General features: G+C 40.4%; 1 protein-coding gene across 9 annotated transcripts in view; it reads right to left on the reverse strand.

The window, feature by feature from the left end:
- The window catches only part of LPAR1 (lysophosphatidic acid receptor 1), a 135,514-nt gene that overhangs the window by 64,154 nt on the left and 47,214 nt on the right, over positions 1-24,146 (reverse strand). For 5 of the 9 annotated variants that reach the window (XM_077769858.1, XM_077769855.1, XM_077769854.1 and 2 more), the window contains 2 exons: positions 20,719-20,799; positions 15,423-15,582 (listed from right to left, as the gene is read on the reverse strand). In XM_077769858.1, coding sequence (XP_077625984.1) covers positions 15,423-15,467 — 45 coding nt within the window. In that variant the 5' untranslated portion in view covers positions 15,468-15,582; positions 20,719-20,799. The remainder of the gene's footprint in view (positions 1-15,422; positions 15,583-20,718; positions 20,800-24,146) is intronic. The other 4 variants (XM_077769856.1, XM_077769851.1, XM_077769853.1 and 1 more) reach the window with 1 other exon arrangement.

A 24,146-nucleotide genomic window follows, 5' to 3' on the forward strand; every position in this document is an offset into this window, starting at 1 on the left:
GCCTCTCACAGTCCACTCAGTGTGATTTTTAACCTCCTGAAAGACAACAATATATTCATTCGCCAAGTGGAAAGGGGAATACTTGGCACAAGCTAGCCGACTGGTGATTAAACCTAGGTGATTTAGGAACTGTTTAGATAAGAATGCGATTATGGGTGCAACTGACACGCTAAAAGAGAGATTTTCATCTATGCTGGATAAAGGACCACTAATAACATATAAATCAAGCCAGCTTGGTTTCCCACTCCTGCTAATGTACAATAATGGAGTGCACACTTCTTCCTGATTCTGATGCTCCCCAGATAACTGGTCTTCAGTAAGTCCCATAACTGCTCTGAATGTTGATTTTCTTATTTGTAAAGTAAGGTGTGGGCCGTCTCTTAGGCCCCTGCAATTCAAGTTCTTCAACCTAAAATAATCAGACCTTCTACACATTTCTTCTACCTTCCAAAAAAAAAAAAAAAGAGAGAGAGAGAGAGAATTAAATGCCAGTAAGTCTCTATTAAACAAAATTGTTCTCACTCCCTTTTAGAGCCTCAAATTAGAAACAAACAAAAAAGTAAGATGATCTGCCATTAGAGACAGAAAACCACAAAATGATGCTGATAGAAACTAAAAATGTTTGAAAGCTAGAATTCTTAGAATAGCTGAAGAAAATGGAACTACAAGATTTTTGAAAGTTTACCTGAAAAGGTACACAAAATTCTACTTTTTATAAAGTAACAACGTACGTGAATAAGAGATGTCCATGTGCAAAGACGAACTAGGGAAAGCAGATTGTACTTCTGTAAAAATACTTTATATCTGTTCCAGCCCTTTGTAACAGGCAGAGATAAAGTGAGAAACATTTTCTGGAGAAAATTTTAAGTTGGTCTAAGAGGAAGGAATAATAAAAATCATTAAAACATTAAGAGGTTACGGACAGGGGTGCCTGGGTGGCTCAGTCGGTTGAGCATCCGACTTCGGCTCAGGTCATGATCTCACTGTCGTGAGTTCGAGTCATGCATCGGGCTCTGTGCTGACAGCTCAGGGCCTGGAGCCTGCTTCGGATTCTATGTCTCCCTCTCTCTCTGCCCTCCCCTGCTCATGCTCTATTTCTCAAAACTAGACATTAAAAAATTTTTTTAAAAAAGAGGTTATGGAGAAAACATAATAGTCTTCTCAATGCATTATTGAGTTAAATGGGAACCACAAGCCAAGGCAACAGGTCCCCCTGGCCATACACTGATAGATTATGGAGACAGAGCAGTAAATATTACTGAGCAAAAGAAGATGAGCCCCTGGCCTTGTCAGAGGCAGTGAGCTAGAACCGAGAACAATTACTAAGCTAGAAGTCTTCAAGATCTCTACATCAGTAAAAGAGTAGGCCAGGAAAAAAAAAAATCTACCCAGTTGCACTGGAGAAAACAAGGAAGTCTGTCTGTCTTAGCTGAGGCTCCAGGCTAGGAAACAGATAAAAGGAGTCATGACCCCAAGTCTATAAATCACGTACAGTTGCGATATGAAATCCAACTACCTGTCAAGTCTGCGAAGCCACAGAAGGAGAAATTACCACAAGCCATGGTCCCGAGCTTGTGATATCCCCTCCCCCTTCCTGCTCCACACTGTCTGGCACTCGCGAGCAGCAAGCCTCTCCCGAGGGCCAGACCTCAGTGCGCCCAGACAGGACTCTCTCAGAGCGGCCCCACCAAAGACAAACCCGTCATCCGGAAGAATAAGGCCACAGGAGGAGTAACATGTGAGAACCAGGAGAACAGTCCACAGCAGGATTAGACCCAAGAATATCAGATGAGAGACCAAACTGGACAGATGGAGCTTCTGTATTTCCCTCTTTCCACTTCAAAGCTTTCAACAGCAATACTTTCTATTTCTGTACTTTAATGCTTATTCTTAATATTTCAATGTAGTCTTGACTTGAAGTCTACAGGCGACCCTCTTCCCTTGACGCCTTCCCTCCAGTGCCTCTGCTCCCATGTAACGTATTACTGCTACTCAGCATTGTGCTTCCATTTGTCTTTAAATCTACCAAAAATTGCTTGATACTGTTTTGGTTTTACATTTTCAAAGTTTATTTGGTTATCTTTGTAGGAAGCCACAATAATTATAAGAACAAACAAGGAGATTAAGAATAAGAGATATTAATGGGGCACCTGGGTAGCTCAGTCAATTAAGCATCTGGCTCTTGATTTCAGCTCAAGTCACAGTTCATGGGTTTGAGCACCGCACTGGACTCTCCCTTTCTCTCTGCCCTTCCCCCACTCATGCTCTCTCAAAAGAAATAAATATTTTTTGGGGCACCTGGGTGGCTCAGTCGATTGGGTGGCCCACTTCGGCTTAGGTCATGATCTCATAGTTCATGGGCTCGAGCCCTGCATCGGACTCTGTGCTGACAGCTAGCTCAAAGCCTGAAGCCTGTTTCAGATTCTGTACCTCCCTCTCTCTGACCCTCCCCTGCTCACGCTGTCTCTCTCTCAGAAATAAATTTAAAAAGCATTAAAAATATTTTTTTAAAAAAAAGATTTTTAAAAAGAGTAAAAGATATTATTAGTCAATATTTTCAGCAACATTTATGAGAGCTCCTAAATATATATTATATATTATACATTTATATATGTGTATATGTAATTATATTAGAATAAATATTTAATTATATGTAATTACATATAAATATAAAACATATAAATTTTATATATCAAGACTAAATAGAGTTTATTCCAGAATGAAAATATGATCTAGCATTTAAATATCTAATAATATAATTCACCACACAAATTCAAGGAAATAAAAAAAGCCAATGATCCTATCAGTNCCTGCTCACGCTGTCTCTCTCTCAGAAATAAATTTAAAAAGCATTAAAAATATTTTTTTAAAAAAAAGATTTTTAAAAAGAGTAAAAGATATTATTAGTCAATATTTTTAGCAACATTTATTAGAGCTCCTAAATATATATTATATATNTTGGTAAATTTTAGTGCCCTTGCATAATAATTTGGCAATCTAGAATTACAAAGGAGCTTAACTTCATAAAAGATCTGTGGCAATTGTCATAGTTGATGGGAGTATTCCTTTATAAAATAGAAATGAAACAAACTACCAATTGCTTTTTAGCATGTACTCATGGTCATAGCCAAACTGTAAGAAAAACAAAACAAAAACAAAAAACAAAAAGACTTGGAAAAGAAAAACCTTATTGTTTTTCACAAATGAGATAATCCATTACATAGAAAATACAAAGATAACTGTATGAATAGAATTTAGCAAGTTTGCTGGGTTAACATCAAGTCACATGAATCCGTTATGTTCCTATAGAGAAAATATTTTATGGTCAGAGAGAGATATTAAGATGACAATCTTCCCACTATCAATATATTCATTCAGTGCAGTAAAATGAAAAACTCCCAAAGGGTTCTTCAAGGTGCTTGACAAGTTCCCTAAGCATTGACATGAAGGTATAAAAGAATCAGAATATCCTAGGGGCGCCTGGGTGGCTTAGTCGGTTAAGCGTCCGACTTTCGCTTAGGTCATGATCTCGCGGTTCGTGGGTTCGAGCCGCGCGTCGGGCTCCGTGCTGACTGCCAGCTCAGAGCCTGGGGCCTGTTTCGGATTCTGTATCTCCCTCTCTCTCTGACCCTCCCCTGCTCACGCTGTCTCTCTCTCTCTCTCCTAGAAATAAATAAAACGTTAAAAAAAAAAAAAAAGAATCAGAATATCCTAGATAACTTGGAAGTTCTTTGCTCTACAGAATACCACATTTTATTTTAAAGTGACAATAGTTACACATTGTAATATTGTCCCAAAAATACATGAATGGCCCAATCGAATAGAGCACCAGAAATTAGATATTAGAGATTTGTTTCACCCATCAATGGAGAAAATGGCCTAACTGTTCATCTATATGAAAAAATAAAATAAATTGATAATCTATGCCACATACACAGAAATTTCAGGTTATATAAAGACATATGTGAAAAAATAAATCTCTAGGACTTTGAAAACAAAATAAGGCATCTATTCGTAACTCATACATAGATTTTTCTAAACAAGGTCAAAACAATGACAAAATATGACTAATTAGAAATTCAAGACTTCCGTGCAACAAAACCTTATAATTAGTGAAAAAAGAAGCTCAAGACTAGGAGAAGTTTTGGCAATACACACAAAAAAGACTTACCGTGAAATGTAAAAACTTCCTACAAACCAAAAAGGAAAAGCCAAACAATCAGGTAAGAAAATAGGCAAAGATCAGGATAGGCAATTCACAGAAGAGGAAACCTTAATGGCCAATAGTCACATGAAAAGAAAGTTACTCTTCCAGGGAATCAGAGAGTTAAAGACACAGTCAAATACAACTTATCTCCACCAGCTTGGCAAAAATTAACATGTCTGAAAATAATCAAGAGTTGGTGAGGATGGTCATTCGGTCATTCGGTGTTGGTGGGAGTAAAATTTAGCACGACTGCTTTGAAAAACTATTTGGTAAACAACACAAAAGTTGGACACATTCATATAGGTGACTGAGAAAGTCTAAACCTAAAAACTCACACATGTGCCTAAGGAGGCATGCAGGACTTTTCATCGCTACTCTTGTATAACACCAAACTGTCAGAAGCAACAACTTTGTCAACTGAAGAACAGGTAAACTGCAATACAAACAGAAGGGTGTGCTATAAAGCAGTGAGAATGAACAAAACAGAGCTTTATATATGATGACTCAAGGAGTCCCTACAGTAATGCAGCACACCATTTTTAGGAATGTTAAAATCTTGCAGAAATCGGGGCCCCTAGGTGGCTCATTTGGTTAAGCATGGGACTCTTGATTTTGGCTTCAGTCATGATCTCATAGTCGTGATCTCAAAGTTGTAAGATCGAGCCCCCTGTTGGGCTCAGTGCCGAGTGTGAAGGCTGCTTGGGATTCTCTCTCCCTCTCTCTCCCTCCCTCCCTCCCCTGGCCTCGTGTGCATATACATGCACACAAGCTCGCTCGCACGTGCTCTCTATCAAAATAAATAAACCTAAAACTTGCAGAAATACTATATATTGTTTATTTTTACCAACATATGTACATATACCCACAAACACAAGCAAGATGACGACAAATATCAACTCACGATCTGAGCCAAGAGGGCTAATTAGTCATATTTTGGCAAAGACTACAAAGGGGCTTTAGCTTTATCTGTAATGATTTGTTTCATTAAAGATCAAAAGATTTTGAAGCGATTACATCAAAATGTTCAAATTTCATAAAGCTAGGTAACAGATATGTGACTGTATTGCACCACTCTATGCTCTTTTCTATGCCTAACATACAAAAAACAAAACACAGCTAATTCATTCTGAGTCACAGCAAAGGGGCTGTCCCATCAGTAAAAGAGGGAGGGGAAGGAAGGGGAGGGAAGGGTAGCAATGAGCACTCTTGCCAGGTGACACCAGGCCCAAGGAGTGACTAATGAATAAAACCTGAACATGAGAGGAGGGTCTTTCACTTGCAATTCCGGTTTCCTGGGAGACAGCAAGGGGTATGGGAAGTACCATCATAGATTAGCAGAGAAGTGAGCTTAGACCTTAGAATCAGTGAGACCGGAGTTGAAATGCTGGTTATCTAACACCAGCCTCTCAGGACTCTATTTCCTCACCTATAAAAGGGACAGACACACATCACCTGCTCGTAAGGATTGAGTACTTCTTACTCGGTTTCTGTACTATCTGTTCTCTTGAAACTTTCAAATTCAGTGACCCAGAGAGCTTGACTTTCCTAAAGCAACCACTACCTTCAAACACACCTTTCTTGAACTCACAGATGGAAATAGGAAGTTATTCATCCATGAAGAAAATGAAAAATTATTTTCCATTAGCCCATCTTTTTCATCATCTAATAGCAGAATGTTCCCTTATTATCTCATTCCAATTCATTTTTTTGTAATGATTTGTGTGTGAATTGGTGTCTATTTCTTCTGATCATTTATCTATCCTTACACAAATACCCCACTGCCTTATTCAGTATAACTTTATAATAAATTCTGATACCTGGAAGTGCAGCTTTTCCCACCTAGCTCTTTTAGATTAGATTGGTTATTTTTTACCTTTAGTATTTTTATATAAATGTCAGAACTGGCCTGTGAGGTTTCTAAAAAATTAGGATTTTTATTATGATCACATTCAATCTATAAAATGTATTTGCAGGGAACTGACATCAAATCAATGAATCTTACTATCCACTGACACAGTTATCTTTTTAAGTCATCTCTTTTTGTTTTTATTTTTTTTAATTTTTGAGTGAGGGAGAGTATGAGCAGGGAAGGGGCAGAGAGAGAGGGAGACACGGAATCCTAAGCAGGCTCCTCACTGTCAGCACATAGCTCAACACAGGGCTCAAACTCACGAACTGTGAGATCATAACCTGAGCCAAAACCAAGAGTCAAATGCTCAACCAACTGAGCCATCCAGGTGCCCCAAGTCATCTCTAATGTCTATTAAAGTTTGATAAATAATCTCAAAGAGCTCTTACGCCTGTTTTATTATTAGTATTCTTAGGTGCTTGATAACTTTTCATGCACTTATACACAGCTTTTCTGGATAATGGTCTCATCTCACAGTTGTTTCTGTGATATAACTGATATAATTCTATCAATATAATATAATTGACAAATAATATTATCAATTATAATTGATATAATTATAAATATAAAATTGATAAATAATATTAGCTTCAGGTGTTCAGTTTTTTTTTGTTTTTATTTATTTTGAGAGAGAGAGTGGGAGAAGCAGAGAGAGAGGGTGAGAGAGAATTTCAAGCTGGCTTCTCACCGTCTGTGCAGAGCCTGATGCATGGCTCGAACTCACCAACCATGGGATCATGACCTGAGCTGAAACCAGGAGTCAGAAACTCAACAAACTGAGTCCCCCAGGTGCCCCTCAGGTGTTTAATTTTTAAAAGATAGGATAGGATTGCATACCTATTTAAGTCTTTGCTGTATTCTACTACCTACACTTAGGTACTCTTTTATTCTTGCAAGAGAGTTTGTCTGCTTTCTTTTTCAGTGACTAATTTCGAGAAAGCAATAAAATGTCCAACCAAACAAAAGCAGCAGCATTTAACGCCATACTGATTTATTGTTTAATTTTAAGAAAATATGTAAAAAGTTCTCAAAAGAATAAATGCATATTCCTGATACATCAACTGAAAAAGCCAAACATCATGGCAGAACTACAGCTATAATCCTCACAGATTTCCTATCACGCCACCTTCTTTCTTTTACATCTTCTTTCTCTACTGTCACCCAATTGAAGCCCCATCTGCAAGTTGTGTCACCCTAGTTTGCAAAGCTAATCCTAAAAGAGACAGTGGGCTGATGAGCAGCGAGTCTCCACCTTGATGTGTCTCACAGAGGTCGGATCTTTGCCTGAGCATGACCGCTGAGTCCTGAGTTCCCACCGGTCACTCACACACAAGCCAGCATGTCAGAGAGAAGTCCTGAACACAAGCCACAGGGCTGGGATTCTTCTGGCTCCTCCCCTCCACTTTTTTTTTGCCAAGTTTCTTTAGTAGCCTGATTAACTGCAATTAAAGTCATGCTAAACAGAATTGGGGAGTGTGCAAAGCCCTCAGAGTGGAGGCCCAAGGATGAATCCAGATGAATGCATCTTCTTTCCATGTCTGAAAGGCTTCAAAACCACCCTATGCTGGCTGATGGGGGTTCATCCAAGTGCAAATATTTTGTGATCAGGCAGCTTCTAGTTCAACCCTATCTTATCCTGTTCCTGAAAAACTGGAGGTTCTTGCTCCCAAAGGGGGTCTGAATCTCTGAAAGTTACTATAGTGCCAACCTAGCCTTTCAAGAACTGATCTACACCATGGCCCTTTCATAAACATTTTGTCAGATGCTGAAGAAAAGGTTAACAATCCACTCTCACTTTGCTCCCAGCCTGTGCCTGCCTAGGATTATCATTTATGAAATAAGTTTAACTTAAGGGCAGTTCTTAAGTGATGCTATGCAATTATGAAATGGCAGTATCATCACACACAGCAAATGAAGGCTGATTTTTTTTAATGAGTGTCTTATTATATAGCAAGGTACAGTCCTCCAAAGACAGAAATCTCCTAGACTCTATGATTATCCTCTCCTCTGCTAGGAAACACACTAGGGCACTGCCCCCATCTTAGTGTTTACTCATGGAAAAGCTGCAGTGACAGTTCAAAGAAAAGTCGCTGGAGAAGCCAGGTATGTGAAAAGTAAAATAGGCAAATGGCACCATAATGGGCAGTAAGAGGGAGACAATCATGTCCCTTTTGAAGGATAAAGAGATAGCTTTAGTCACTAAAGACTAAACTAATTAGAATATATTAGAAAGAAAAAGAAGCAAACATGAAGGGTCTCCTTTGTGGTTTACCCCAGATGTCTTTGCACAATTTTCTTATATGAGTAGAAAACTCAAAATGTGCCCTCACATAGAAGAATGGACAAAGAAGGTGTGGTATGTATATATAATGAAATATTATCCAGCCATGAAAAGGAATGAAATCTTACCATTCACAATGACATGGGTGGACCTACAGAGTATAATGCTAAGGCAACTAAGTCAGGGAAAGACAAATACCATATGATTTCAATCATATGTGGAATTTAAGAAACAAATAAGCAAAAGAAAAAAAAAAAAAAAGAGACTGACAGACAGACCAAGGAACAGACTCTTATAGAGAACAAACAGATGGTTACCAGAGGGGAAGTGGGTGGGGGGTGGGTGAAATAGGTGGTGAGGATTAGGGAGAGCATTTGTCATGATGAGCACTGAGTAATGTACAGAACTGTTGAATCACTGCATTGTCCACCTGAAACTAATATAACACTATATGTTAACTACACAGGAATTAAAATCTAAAAACTCTTAATGAGTATATTGTTAAACATTTCCCAACCACCACCGCCTGGACCCAGTCTAAATAAAATCACATGACCTCTTCTCATGGGAGCTAATTAACTCTAGATCCCTTCCCCCCACCTTTATTTTGCTTTAGTTTGGGGAAAGAAAAAAGAAAGTGTCCCCATATTCTGAAATAAAATATCCTCTCAAGCTTTATCTGAGCTTATAAACACAAAAGGGAGCATAGATGAATTTAAACTGCAATATGAGAACAAATTTTACCTCTAATAGAAACATGGTTGGAGATAGAGTAAGTCAGAAATCTCAGTGTTTATCTACACATGCATTTATTCCTGGCAATGCATTGGAGTTTTCCGTAGACTGTTTATCTAACTTGGCTTTCGTCTGATGGATCTTCTGGCACACCACATAAGCACATCATCTACACACACCATATGCAGAGGTAACCACCTTCTCCCTGTAGAGTATTCTCAGAATAATTACGGAGGGGAAAGAGGAAATGAAATATGTCAGGGATCTAAGGCAGCAACAGTGTACCGAATGGGTATTTTGCCATTTATATTTGTGAGCACAGTATATATTGTTTGAATTCTAGAGATTAAAAGGAAGAAAACTGAAAAAGATCCCTATATTGAAACATGCCCTAGCTATAGGATTTGAACCAAAATTCACCTACATCTAAGCCCATTCCCCTTCTTCAGTTCCATATTAGGTGAAGCCAGACCCCACGGTGTCTTCATTGTGTGGCCCTGGAAACACACGTCATACTTCAATTGTTCACACTTTAGTCTGAAAGCACTATCAAGGTATCTGCGAGCCCTTACTTCTGTGACTAATAATTTAACAAGTACAATCATTCTCTTACTTTAGAGCCTTTGGTATAGGTATAGGTCTCATTTTTTTATCCTTCAGTGGTGAAATATTCTGATTGCTAGATTAATCTATTTCCCACTTAGAGAATANCCCAACGTGGGGCTTGAATCCAAGAACTGTGAGATCATGACCTGAGCTGAAGTCGGATGCTTAACCAACTGAGCCACCCAGGCATCCCCTGGGATTACCTTTTAAACCTTAAAAAGTCATCAAATGGCTTTATGGAAAAGAGTAAACGGATCTGATCACTGTTTTAAAAGACAACTGCAAAACCACTTCTTAGAAAATCTATTGGGGAAATCTGAATATGGAGGAGTATAAAATGATATTAAGCAGCTGTTTTAAGTTTTGTTAAGTATGATAATAGTATTGTGGTTATATAAATGAAATATTTTTAGAGATGCATATTGATGTACAAGGGTCAAGGTGAGAAGACACGATGCCAAGCATTTGCTTTACAACAGTTCCTCCCGCAAAATGGGAGGAAGTGAAACAAGTATGGCAAAATACTAATAACTGTTGAATCTAAAAAAGAACATTATTCTTTTTTATGTTTGTGAACGTTTGGAAGCTGCCATCATAAAAAGTTCTTAAAAACAAAACAAAACAAAAAATCAGAAGTCTTTCAATCTCAAAAACTGCAACCCATTAAACACGGAATTCAATTGCTTTAATCCAAAAGTATCCAGTCTCTGATACCAGAAATAAACCTCTAAACCATACATTTTGGAAATCTGATGGATTTTGTCAGAGGAACCTATTGGTAATGATGTTCCAAAACGCTGGTCTTCTACCAGGTGACAACTAGAGACCTCTTTAAGTAGAGACCTCATTGTGTTACATCAGAACGCTGAATCAGAACCAGAGGAGCAATCTGTTAAGACACTGAGTGTCTATCTACCCAAATTCATGCCTTTAAGGAAAGCTACAGGTAATCACTTGGAGGGACCAAAGTAGCTTTTGTTTCCTGGGCTTAAAACCAAGATAGCCACTTCACAATTGAGAGCAGAATGAAATATCTTATTTAAAAAAAAAACCCTGATATAATACAGTCCTCCCTTACTGGAATCCCAGGTGTGGGATCTGAATACTTTTGAAATTCTCAACACCAGTCCTGGCTTTGAGAGAGGCCAAAACCATTCATGCACGTATTGAACTACTGACCCTTCCATTCAAAAGGAAAACAAAACTTTTAATCCATCCTCTACCCACAGTAATTGGATGAAGCACAATTAAAGTAACGCTATAAGAGTTCTAGAAACAGAAGATGACCATTTAGAGTGGCACGTTGTTTTATTTCCTATCCCACCTCCAGCCTACGCCCGCATCTGCTGGATACGAACACATTAACGCAACCTAATGATGAACATGGTCCTGTCTAGAGACACATCCCTGAAGCCTTCCTCGGGTAAGGAACTCTTTAACAGAGCCTGGACGAAGACAGCTATAAATCAGCTCCGCACGGTCTTCCTGCTGCTGCTAGTCCAGTTTCACCTCTATATTTATCTAGCTTCATAAGAACAAGGTGCTTTCTCAACATAAGAAAACAAAAATCCGCCTTGCAGTCTAGTCTGGAGGAAAGCAGGGAATACAAACTTGTCCCACTTCAAAGCACAAGGCCTATCTTTCACTCACTAAACAGCCACCCCAGCAGGGGTGACAATGGAGGCTTTCTTCCCTATTATTGTTTGAAACAATCACAGGCTATTTGTCCATATTAATTAGCTTATATCTAGTATTAGGCAACCTTGATTAGAAAAATGCTCTTTGTTACCAAATGAATAGAGGAAAACAAAACCAAAAGGTTTTTTTGTTTTTTTAATTGTTGTTTTTGCCTTAGAAAAGGATTGGGAGGCCTTTCACACTTGAATGTGGGTGTATCTTTACACAGGTCCCTGAATTCAGTCTCAAAGAATGCAAGTTGACGTGCCAGACAATACCAGGCTAAGCTGATGGAGTGAACTGCTTATGACGCCTTGCCTGAGGAGATGCCGTATTTAAGTTACTTTTACCTTCTTTGAACCTGGAGAAACCCTGATAATGGGACAGTAGACATCAATACCGACTTGGGGGCAAGGGAAAGTCAGCCTCGGACTAAAATCTGACAGCACAAATTACGTGCAAAGAATGGACATACAGGTTATCAGGAGGCCCATCATTCGCCAGAACTAAGTGACCCAACAATGGTCGGTATCTCTCTAGAAGAGTAGACTCCCTCTCCCTAGGACCTAATACCTAGTTTATAGGTGAGTCCTTCCCAGTGGGCTTGGGTGCCTCCAGCTATCAGAGGCTACTGTTCCCAACATATGTTAAGAATAACAAGACTTGCTACCCTGCTTGAGATTAAATAATAAACTTATTCAACAAAATTGTCAAAAGTCGGGGTTGGAAGCCAGACCCCAAACTCCAAAGCTACACAAGCTTCAAGATTAAAGTTAAATTCTTCAATGTAGCTTGCAAGGCCCTGCAGAATCTTCTCCAACCTTGTAACCTAACCCATCTGCCTCCTCTACTACCAGAAGTATGCTGATAAGTATCTAACAATGGGCTCCTAAGAGTAAGGGATTGTGTTTGCCAATTTCCATGGTTAAATACTCCACCCTGGCTGATTTCAAGTTACAAGCATGAAATCAACTGGCTCACACAATTCCTGACAATTTAACAATCAGATCTGAGCTGGCAGAGCCGGCCCCAGCACATCTCTGCTTACAACCTCACACCCCAGCACACTGCAAATCTCCCAAACTAACATCCAAACTCTGTGCACGCGCTCGGCGCACGCTCTCTCTGTCTCTGTCTCTGTCTCTCCCCCCGCCACCGCCCCCCGCCGTGGAACACTCGACATTCACAGGTTTCTTCTCCCTTGTCAAAGTAAGGATACGTTAGCTCCTGGCCTGGTGGTCTTCCTTCAAGAAGCCTTCCTGGATCCTCCAAGTCTTTCCTGGACGCTTCCTTTCACTCCTAGGGTAGCCATACTTCCATCACAGCAGTTGTGACACAGCACTGGAATTTCTCGTCTCCTCATCTTTCTGTGTCACACTCCGTTTGTAAACCCTCCCCGCAAAAGCCCTGTGTGTCTTATTTATTCCTGGATCCCCCAGCCGGCCGGCCACAGTGAGCTTGCCGAACAGTATTCACTAAGATGTTCTGAGCACTCTGTACCGGATTTTGTTCTAAGTTTTATACATATTATCTCATTTCATCCTTAAAAGAATCCTATGAAGTTGGTTCTGTAATTATTATGTTCACTTTGCAGATGGGGACATGCAGGCACTAAGAGGGTGGATACCTTTTCCCACCCCCAAGCGCTCAATTAGTAAATGTTGGAGCCAGGATTTAAACTTGGGCAGTGTGACTACAGAGCGCTTGCACATCTAGCCCCGTGCTTGACTTTGTTTGTCCCACTGGTGCTTCTCAATGACAAAGGTTTGAGAGAAATTAAATATTAAGAAATAAGATGTTGTCAGGTAGAGTTAAATTTAAAAGGATTTTTTTTTTTTTTTAATCTCCCAAAATCAAAGTTTTGCNAGTTTTGCCCTTTTGGGGAAAACGTCATTCCCACTGACAATGCATGTTCTAGACCTTTCACTATGTGTTTATATTAACGTACCATATGTTTATCCCTAAAAACATATGGTTTTACAGTCTGAATGACATCTTCCTGAATTAGTGTGCATTTTACTTTCTTTTTTCCTCTGTCAGATATCTTAGAGAGACACAGTTAAGATACGTATTTATTATTTTTTTAACTGCCTCATGGTACTTAAATCTCCTCAACATGCCTTAATTTATGGTCATTCCATTATTGTATATTCAGAAAGTTTTGTACTTCTTAGCCTTCAACTAAGGCTTCAATGGATATCTCTATGCACGTCTCCTTGGACTCATGAACAAGTGTTTTTCTAATGCAGTTACCAAAATGAGGACAGGGCATGTGTGAAGGGATATAATTTGAACAGATACTGTCAAATTACCCTCCAGGGAGACTCTACCAATTTACCTTCCCACAGAGGATTTACAAGAGTACCTATTTCCCCAAGTGTTTACATTAAATACAACCTCTTTCTACCTTGGGCAATGTCAAACATTTTAATTAAATGAGTCATTGAGAAGTATATCTCTTACCTGCTAGCTGACAGTAGTTTGTGTAAGAGGAAAGAGCCGTGTGGCTAAGAGCTTCCTATTGGAAATGTGGACAAATGGTGACAGCAAGACTGAGGTGCTACACTCCTTGCCCAGAAAACCTGTGCTAGGGCCTAACTCACTTCACAAAAGGCTACGAAGGGCTGTACCATGCGGGCAGCCGTGCGGCAGCCTCTGACACGGCACCCTCAGGCACGGGCACTAAATCTCATGACCCATTCACAAAGTCTCAGCGGCTCCCAAAACCCTACTGAGGGGAATGGAAACCAAATAGCCAAGGTCAATGAAAATGCTGACCCGTTTCCCAGAAAGAGAAACACACGTGGTGGTGGTAACACTAAGCTTTCTGGAAAATGCCAAACCCTTTAAAATGGTAAATAACAGGAGGACTTTATCCATATGATAAAATCCCAAGGTCTTTTTTTTTATTAGGAGAGACAAAAAGCATTTATAGTACATGAGGTAAAAACACTCCCTTCTCCCTACCGCTTCCCTCCTTCTGCCCTCCTCCACATACCCCTACTTGAAATCATACAGAATTTAGTAGCCTGAAAAATGACACAAGACAAAAGAAGTGTGAATAAGCATTCTGTATCATCAAGATTTAAAGTTCAAGCAATATAGCTCTTTTTCAAAGGTACAGTTTTTTTCTTTAACCTTGGCTTAAAAATGATTGCCATCAATGAGATGGAGGGGGTCACACTCTAAAAGGAGGGGGAGAAGGAAGAGCAGATGGGAAACTATAATTGTTGAGCACCTACTATGAGCTCTGCATATATGCTATCGTTTAATCCATACAGTCATCCCAGGAAGGATGGTGACAGAAGACACTGAAGTGACGTGAGGTTACCATGTCTAAAGCCATCCAACAATCAGGATGTGAATTCAATGATTCCAAAGGCTGCTCCCCTCCTGTGCCCCACTGCCTGCTAAAACTGAAAGAATCCAGTTAATTCTCTAATAGATCAGACTGTAAAACACTCTGAAGGCAATGTTCTAGCCATGTACCTGCTCTTCACTGGACAGAGCAAGTAACCCATGACTATTCTTCAGAAGTTTCTGGACATACATCTTTTCGAAGCTCCTAGAACAGGCCAAGGCAAAATAATAATTATAGGAAGACCATGAGACCGCAGTGAGAAAACTGGTGTAAGATTAGCTCTGTCCTGAGATATTCCATTAAAACCCTAAAAAAGCCAAGAGAGGGAGAGCGGCAGGATTTACTATTGACCGTCTTGACTGGGAGTTTGACGCCTATAGTAATAGCCAGGCATTCTATGCACTGACCACCGAGACTCGTGCCAACAGAGGCTGGTTTGCTATAATCACTTGCTCATTGTCCCAGCTGCTTCTTGAACTAAAGAGCACCTCCTTCACAAAAGCACACTTATCCAAATGCCCACCAAATAATAATTAGAAGGCAACATACCATTCCTACAGTGAAATGCACCTTCAGAAACTCAATTTAAATATTTGACAAAATTAAGATTAGTACGGCCAAACTTATGCCAGGTTGAATCACTCACCTGGGGCTGTGAACTTGCAGGGGTGGAAGTAAAGGTGGTAACCATGGCAGCTCTGCAGTCGTGGGCAGTGACCAGGCCCCGGCACAGTGACACCAGACACGGGAGTCTAGTTACGTGATTCGCTGATCAGATCACAGTCATGCTAGGAGAAACTGTGTACCTGGAAAAAGATAGGAAAACCCACATTTAGCCTGAAAAGACAAGCACTTCCTTCCTGGCCAGGGGAAGCAAAAATCCCCCGTTCCATATGCCAGCTACTGGCGTAATGAAAAGAAGAATCCAGTTGGGGCAGGGCGGGGGGCGGGGGAGCACTTGGGTGGCTCAGTCGGTCAAGCGTCCGACTTCAGCTCAGGTCATGATCTCATGGTTCGTGAGTTCAAGCNTGAACCCAGTAGGGAGCATCTAACATCTCAGAGCCAGCACATGATTTGTATCACTCTTCCAAATCATGTTAGGTTGATATGTATTTTAGTGTGACTCCAGTTCTCCTTGCTGGCTAGATATTTCGAGGAGGCAGTTTCAAGCTGTAAACCTGAGGACAGTGGGCCAACGAGAGAGGCCATTCTGTCAGTCAACAACAAAGGAATCAGGTGACCCACAATTGATAACTGATAGCTCAAACAGAAAGGGCAAAGAGAATAATACCATTAAGTGTCTTAAAGATCACCCAGTCCAAGCATGCCCATTTGCAGATGAAAAAACTCAGGTGTGGAGAAGAAAAGAAGCTAGTCATACATTTTGTTCATGACAGAACCAGGACTAGAGCCACAATCAGGTCCCAGCCTAGTATGGAACATAAGACAGTCAGCACGGTCCATGTGTACACTTCCTCAGGAAACTTAGTCACCACTAAGATTAAAGAAAAGTCAAGACATCCCACCATGACAGGAGTCAGTTACAAGAATGAATCAAGTACCCCAACGGGTGGGGAGGAGGGTGGGAGGGCTTCGTTCCTCAGCCTCACACAGGAGTGAGGGCAAAGTGCACCTCTACAGTCTTTGTGACATCCTCGGAAAGAGGACACTAGACATGCACAAAATATAAATACATCTTCTGTTATTAATACGTTCATTAACAAAACTCAAAAATATGCCAAGTTCTATGCAGGAAAGCGTGGCCCAGTTTCTGTCACAAGACTGATGTGACTATTTCCATACTGCAATTCAGTCCAGAGAGAATTTTTTTTAAGAATTTAAGACAACTGTGGGGCGCCTGGGTGGCTCAGTCGGTTGAGCATCCAACTTCGGCTCAGGTCGTGATCTCACGGCTCGTGAGTTCGAGCCCCACGTCGGGCTCTGTGCTGACAGCTCAAAGCCTGGAGCCTGTTTCAGATTTTATGTCTGTCTGTCTCCCTTTCTCTCTCTCTCTGCTACTTTCCCACTTGCTCTCTCTCTCAAAAATAACAATTAAAAAAATAAAAGGAAATTTAAGACAAGTCTTCCATTTGAAGAAAATTTCTCATTTTTAGGTTTCATATCACCTAACAATATCCTTCCTTTTACTCACAAGATATTTATTGAACATCTAACGTGAACCAGGAGCATAAAGAATAAAACTGAGCCTGCCCCGACCACAGGGAGCTTTTGTCTGGAAATACACTTTGGAGTTTCACTAGCATGCCAGATGATACCTCAACACTTTTCAGCTACTGGAAAATGGTACTTTTCATTATAGTAAAAGTAACGATTTAAGTCTTGAATTGCACACTTAATCCAAGTCTTTGGAACCCCAAATCCTCTGGCACTGCCCTTATCTTAGCTGATGATGCTGGCAAGTCGCAAAACCTCCCAACTGCTTCCTAAGAAATAATATAGGTTTGGCAGCAACTTCTATGAACTTTAAAATTCTGATTTTTATCCTGCCTTTGCATATTATCCTTCATACTATAGTTTCAATTGCTTTAAGGTTTTGTTTAGAACTGTGGCCCCTTCCTATTTTCTTCCCTCTGTTAGACAGACTATAGTTATTAACAAGTAAAGCTGTCGAACTATTTTGGTATAACATTCAACCCACAATTCCTTAGGTGCCCTGAGACAACACTGATGTTCTTAGTCATGGGTTTAGGGGAAAAAGAAGGCCCACTGTTTATCATGACGTGAATTTAATGAGCAGCTGGGAAAAAGGTACATATATATGGCAGTATCTTTGTGCTGGAGTGCCAAGCCTCCACAGAAGAAATTACTGGACCCTCATGGTGTGCTCTTCTGTCCTGGCATCATTTTATGCCCACTACTACTTTTTTATATTTCTTTTCTCCTTCTCACCTATTTCTATTTCACCTTGTCTTGCTCTATCATATCTGGTGTAAACAGATGAATATATATGAATAGCATGATAACCAAAAAATCAAAAATAAGCAGGCAAGTGAGATTCTACTCTTAAAGACTCAAGCTATGTGCCCAGGCCCTATCATTTCTGCCAAGTTAAGTCATTAAGCAATACCACCTTAAAATATTTTCAATATTCAGGGTACAGAGAATTGCCTGAAAGGTGAATAGTGGGCAGCTAGCCCGTAGTGTGGAAAAGGATATAGAAGTGCATGTGACGAATACCCCAGATGGCATCACTGCTAAAACACCAAGTGGGAGGGGCACTGGGTGGCTCAGTAGGCTGATCGTCTGACTTTGGCTCAGGTCATGTTCTCATGGTTTTCAAGTTCAAGCAGCATATCAGGCTTGCTGCTCTCAGCCTTCAGGCGCAAAGCCGGCTTCAGATCCTATGTCTCATTCTCTCTCTCGGCCCCTCCCTCTCTCTCTCTCTCAAAAAATAAAATAAAAATAAAACATTAAAAAAAAAGCAAAGGACGAAAGGTAGAAGATTGGGATTTAATGAAAGCTGACAAGAGGCTGAGTGCTGAAGAACTCATTTCACATAGTTTGAGACGGGTACCATTCGCTCATTTCATGGACAAAAACCCTGAGGTTTTGAAAGGTTATGCAGCATGCTCACAGCCCAGAAGTGAGGGAGCTGACACGGGAATCAGACCCTATGCCAAGCCGTGCTCTTTCTGCAGACTAGTCCCTACATGAACACAAAGGAAGGAGAGAATGGGCTCAAGAGTTTTCTCAAGCAAAAGTTTCAGCCTGGAAGTCCGAGGTCCTGAGGGTTAACTAATTTCTCCAAACTCTGAAACCGAGAATCCTACACTGCTCTCTGTAGAAAACCATAATGATGTGTTCCTAGTACTGATGTACGTTACACGCCCTTGAGCTGCCTAATAGCTCAGACTGGTAGCTTCAACTATTCAAGAAAAAGGCAAGAAAATAAGGCAGAAAATTAACTGCCTTCTCCTAAAGCATTTCAGACCTTTCTAGTTGGGAGGCTTCTGTTGAACCTATTCTTACATGATAGGAGCCCTGTATGAAATGGCATATAGTGACTTCACTCTAAGAAAACAAAAACAAGGGCTAAGCAATACTACCGCAAAGGATATCAATCAGCTGTCTCGTAGGAGGAAGTCCTAAAATGACATTTATAAGACCTCCCTCCCAGGTTATTTACCAAACGGCACAAATCATGGGGGAGCTAGGCAAGATGATAAGACATCCTAACTAATGCCATTCAGTCCCTAAGTGAGTAAGCCAGCCATCTCACTTAGACATGCTGGTCCCCTGCTTTCCCAGAGCCTCACGATGTCAACCACAGCACTGCACTGGATTTCTAAAGAAATTCACCTGTCTCCAAACTCTTCCAAACAGTTGGATGCTTGTCCTGTAGTTCTTCCAATCTGCCATCAACACAGCTCTCCGTTTCCTTTGCTTGAGCTAGAAGACTGTGCTCCAGCTACAGAGAGCCACAGAGCGATGGGAGGTGGTCCCACTGAACCCGGCTACCCTCGGGTCATTACTGCTGCCCCTCCTCTCCTCCTCATTCTCCTTCCTAGGCACCTCTTCTGATCTGCGCCATTCTTCACAAAAACCACAAACCACCTCTCATGCCCCTCACTTGCAAAAGATCAGCTGTCACTTACTTATTTACTGGCCCATTCATCTATTCCCCTATAGTCATTGGGTATGAATTAACTCATTATCCCTACAATTCAAAACAGATGTACAAAATACAATCCATAAATAAGAAAGCTACATCGGCTCTGTGCCAGATTACTAGAGAAATAACCAAATGAATACAAAACTAGGAAATATCCTGAATCAACCCTAGAAGCCACAGGTGGAACCCCTTGCTTAAATTTTCAGAGAAATAGACTAAAAAGAATCAATATGGGAACTTGACGAGAGGACTAAGGTACAACATCCCCTTCATGCAAAACTGCACTGAGTGGACAGAATATAAGCAAAAGAGACCTTAATAGACTTATAATGACACTCCTAGATCAGAGGAATGAGGGTTGGGGGGAACGAAGCCAGCAAACATTGAAGTACATTTAAAATACACTCACTCCTTAAAAGGGGTTCCTGGTTTCAACTGAACAAGTCACCTCTGGCTGTATTTACTTCCGATTTACATGTGGCCATGATGACTGCCCCCAGAAAACATGTGGGGGAAAATACTCTACCAACTGGCTTCTGACATGGCCAACCTTGCCAGGTGACAATGACCTTACTGAGTGCCACACCAAATACCTAAAAGACAGTCTCTGGTTCTGAGGCGAACTCCCCTTTGTTTACTTCTGTAGCCCATGCTGGCTCCTTCACTAGGCTTCATAGAAAGATGAATTTCTAACTGGCAAATCAATCTACTATAAATCTAACCATTTTCCTCCACCTGGACTTGAGTCAAACAGTGACTCATTTCAGTCTCTTGAAAGAACACAGGGCAATACCCAATACTGAATATGCATAGACCTCCCTCTCTATGGATAAGCAACAGAGAAAAATCCAAATCCACCAGGCAAATGAAAAATATGCTTCAAGAGCAGGGAAGATTCTAGGATGGAGGAAATGTTTACTTAAGTAATAGGTGTACTACATTTAAAAAAAAAAAAACAAACTTACTTATGTGATCAGAATGAGTCTGCATTAACCAAAAAAAAAAAAAAGAAAGAAAGAAAAATGTAATTATGAACTTAAATGAAGGCAGTCAATAAAGCAGAAAACAATAAAAGCGAAAAATAGTTTTTGTGAAGCAGAAAATAAAGCTCAGTGGGGGCCGGGCTGACGCTGACAGGGGTAAAAATTTCAAAGCTGTCATCCCCAAAACATAACAGATAAACAAAAAGTACTAAAGGGGGAAAGAAGTCATCAATGCTAAAACCAGGAAAGAATAAATTTATCCTCAAAGCTTTAGAAAAGTGTTATATATAAATAGAATCTCTTGTGAAGTAGGAAAAATTTCAGACCTGAAATTTGTGGTATCCTTCGGCAGAGAGCTCTACAGTCTGGCAGAAACCAAGCAGAAAAAAAAACTCTGAGCCTCAAACCTGGAGGAACAAAAAGATGTGATACAGAGAGGTCAGAGCTTTAGGCTGTCTTAGTATTTATTCCCCCTACCAGAGCTAACTAGCATCTGAAGCCAGCCTTCTATATCATCTAAAGACTAAGACTCTGCTCTCGAAACTGAGCAGATGAAAACACTGAACAGCAGTAACATCAGAAAGATGACTTTGCACCCACTGAAACAAAAACAGGATACTTAGAAACTGCTAATTCAAAATGCAGTAGTAGAAGGATTGGAATATCAAGAAACTTGCCCAAAATGTAGAGCAAACAACAAAGGAAAAGAGAACGGTAAGAAGGAAAATGGTAGAGGACCAGCCCAGGAGATCCAAAGGCTAGATAAAAAGCAATTCCAGAATTAAAGAATAAAGGAAACAGGGTGGGGAGGGATGGGGGAGGGTCGGGTCACAGAACATTTCCTAAGGCAGAAAGTCTTATGTTTGTTGACTGTTAGGGTCTACTGAGTGCCTATCTGCCCACCTGATTTTAATGTGCCCCCATTAAGCACATCATCATGGAAATTTTTTAAACAGAGAGAGAAAAAATCCCATAACCAAGCAGAAACTGGAGTGGGGAGGGGAGGGGAAGGAGGCTCATAAACAAAGAATTAGGGCTCAGAAAGTCTTTGGACTTCTCAACAGCAACCAGGAAGCCAGAAGACAATGAGGCAAGTGATTTACAACCTACAATTCTATTGGAGGATGTTCTTTGGTAAAACGGGGAGGGAAATGAGAAAAAGAAAGGCATGTAATACAGGAACAGGAGTTGAAACCAAAAGGAATTTCTGGTATGAATGGATGACAGGTAATAGGACTCAAAAAGTAGCCTTGATGGAATAGCTGTCCATCTGGATCTATTGAGAGCAGACTTCTAGAACTGACAGAGTTTAAGACTGAATGAGTACACAGAATACCAAACACATAGGAGACCAAGTGAACATAAAAAGAATGATTAAAACTTTTTTCCTCTTGTAAGAATTGGCAGAAGAGGAGAAGGACTCTTTTTCTAAAATTCTAGATGGCTTGACTGTTAACATTAACAAGGCCACGATGGCATTAACGCTGAATAATGGCCTAATCAAAATCAGAACCTCACTATATTAGGATGGAGAGGTACAGGATGGGAATATGTGTATGGCCATCTTCCATGTGGGATAGCTAGAAGTACTTAAAACCGATATATCAAAAAGTAGAAGTAAAAAAATCTTAGAGGTGCAATGCAAATACTGAACAAAGTAACTGAAACAATTAAAAATGCTAGCTATGGCAAGGGTAAAATGGTAGGGAGAAAGGAGTTCCTTTTCTTAAGCAAGCCTCATACAGATGCTTGATACTTTACATCACAAACATATAAAACTTAAGAAGCACCTGGGTGGCTCCGTCAGTTAAGCGTCTGACTTTGGCTCAGGTCATGATCTCATGGTTTGTGAGTTCGAGCCCCGCATTGGGCTCTGTGCTGACAGCTCAGAGCCTGGAGCCTGCTTCGGATTCTGTGTCTCCCTCTCTCTGTTCCTCCCCGGCTTGTGCTGTCTCTCTCTCTCTCAAAAATAAATTTAAAAAGACATAAAACTTTTTTTTAAATGCAGTTATTAAAACTCTTACAAGAACAGCTATATAACTGAAATGCATATAAATTGCAATGAATATAAACTGAAATGCATATAAACTGTAATAAAAACTCCAGAAAAGCGCAAGAAAAAGGAAAACATTCTTCACCTTTTGAGAGTCAATCAATACTGTTTTATTTCTAAACTCAATAAAAGGAGAATTTCAGGCTCGAATAGCCTAAAAAGAGTGCTATGGGGCCATGCTACGTTTTTTATCTGAACTTCCTATCCTTACCACTGCTTCCCATAAAACCAGTGAGGCAAATGGTCCAGCTGGGACGAAGAAAGCTGTGATCACTCTCAGTCCATCTGGTTCGCATGCAGAGTTGGAACAAAGAAATCAGAGAAGCACTTAAGAAACCAGATCATTTCCTCACGTTTTGTCTTAAAATACCATCTCTACCTGTGGCGGCAGAAACTCTCCCCTCTTCTTCAAAGTATCAGGCCCAAGATCTTGCTTCAATATATTCACTGAAGACAATATATTTCGTGTTCTGAAGTCTTGTCTTTTCCTACATACAGGATCAGTTTTTCCATTTGCTTCTCCAGCTTTTCAATCAGACCTTTCATTCTACATTTGGCCTAAGAGTCTATCATTCTTTCCATATGGCACTCAGCTGACGCATTCCAAGGAAGGAATACAGGCTGCCTGCAGAAGCCGAAACAAAAGCATCACCATCGCCCTATTTTGCATGGATCTTATCAGTTCAGAGTCCAGTATTCTATAGATTGAAGAGACTGGCCCAAAAGTATTTAAATAAATGCACTGTGCTGCTTTCAAATGCTGTGTGGACAGGCATAAAGTTTTCACTTTTGAAAAGTGTTCTTGACCAGGAGGGACACTATCCTGAAACGTGTCAAAATAACCAGGAATTGTCAGAACACAACTGGCAGAAAAATCGCAGAATTGCTGTCACTACAAAGGCGAAAGATGTGTTGGCCATACTCTGCATATAGTCTCAAACTCCAGCTAGTTCATGTGGTATTCTTCGAAACAGAGGAGGGGGGTTGTAGTTCAGTAATAGTGGACCAGGAATAGGCTAGAATTACAGACTTCAGAGTTACAGAAAAATGGGTGAGTGTGTTCAATCCCGCAAGAGCACGGAGAGAAGGGACGGAAATGAAGGATGAAAAGTCAACTAAAAGGACTGAGAAAATCCTCTTGAGATGTAGGACAAATTTCTCTTTGGATAAAACACAGACTTACTACTGCCCTGTTTCTCTCCACAGCCCAATGCCCTGGGTCTTGCTGTCTCACACCAGGACCCTCAGCCATTTGCACAGAAATCCGGACTAGTGCAAAGACTAATGGGATTTAGGATTTGCATCTAAGGGAGAAATTACCCTGAAGCACAGCACAGATAATTTTACTGAGGAATGTTTAAGGAGGGAGCCTATGAGCCGTGCTGAGGTGTTCACAGGATGTAAGTTTCAAGACAAAGAGAATTACAACCTCTATAACCAAGCCACGGGCCAAGCCGGATTCTGCCAAATACAACCAATGAAGGAGATGGAAGATATTTCCTTTGAAGAGCAAGTGCATGTTTCTAAAATCAGAATTCCCAGCACTGGGTGCTGTATGGAAACCAATTTGACAATAAGTTCTATTTTAAAAAAAAATAATAAAAATAATAATTTAAAAAATAAACATAAAAAATAAGTAAAATCAGAATTCCCAAATGGCTTAAAATAGAAGGACTGGGAGCATACCTATTCATATTAGTG

The sequence above is a fragment of the Crocuta crocuta genome, unplaced genomic scaffold, assembly GCF_008692635.1.
Source record: "Crocuta crocuta isolate KB4526 unplaced genomic scaffold, BGI_CrCroc_1.0 scaffold95, whole genome shotgun sequence".
In the NCBI taxonomy this organism is placed as follows: Eukaryota; Metazoa; Chordata; class Mammalia; order Carnivora; family Hyaenidae; genus Crocuta; species Crocuta crocuta.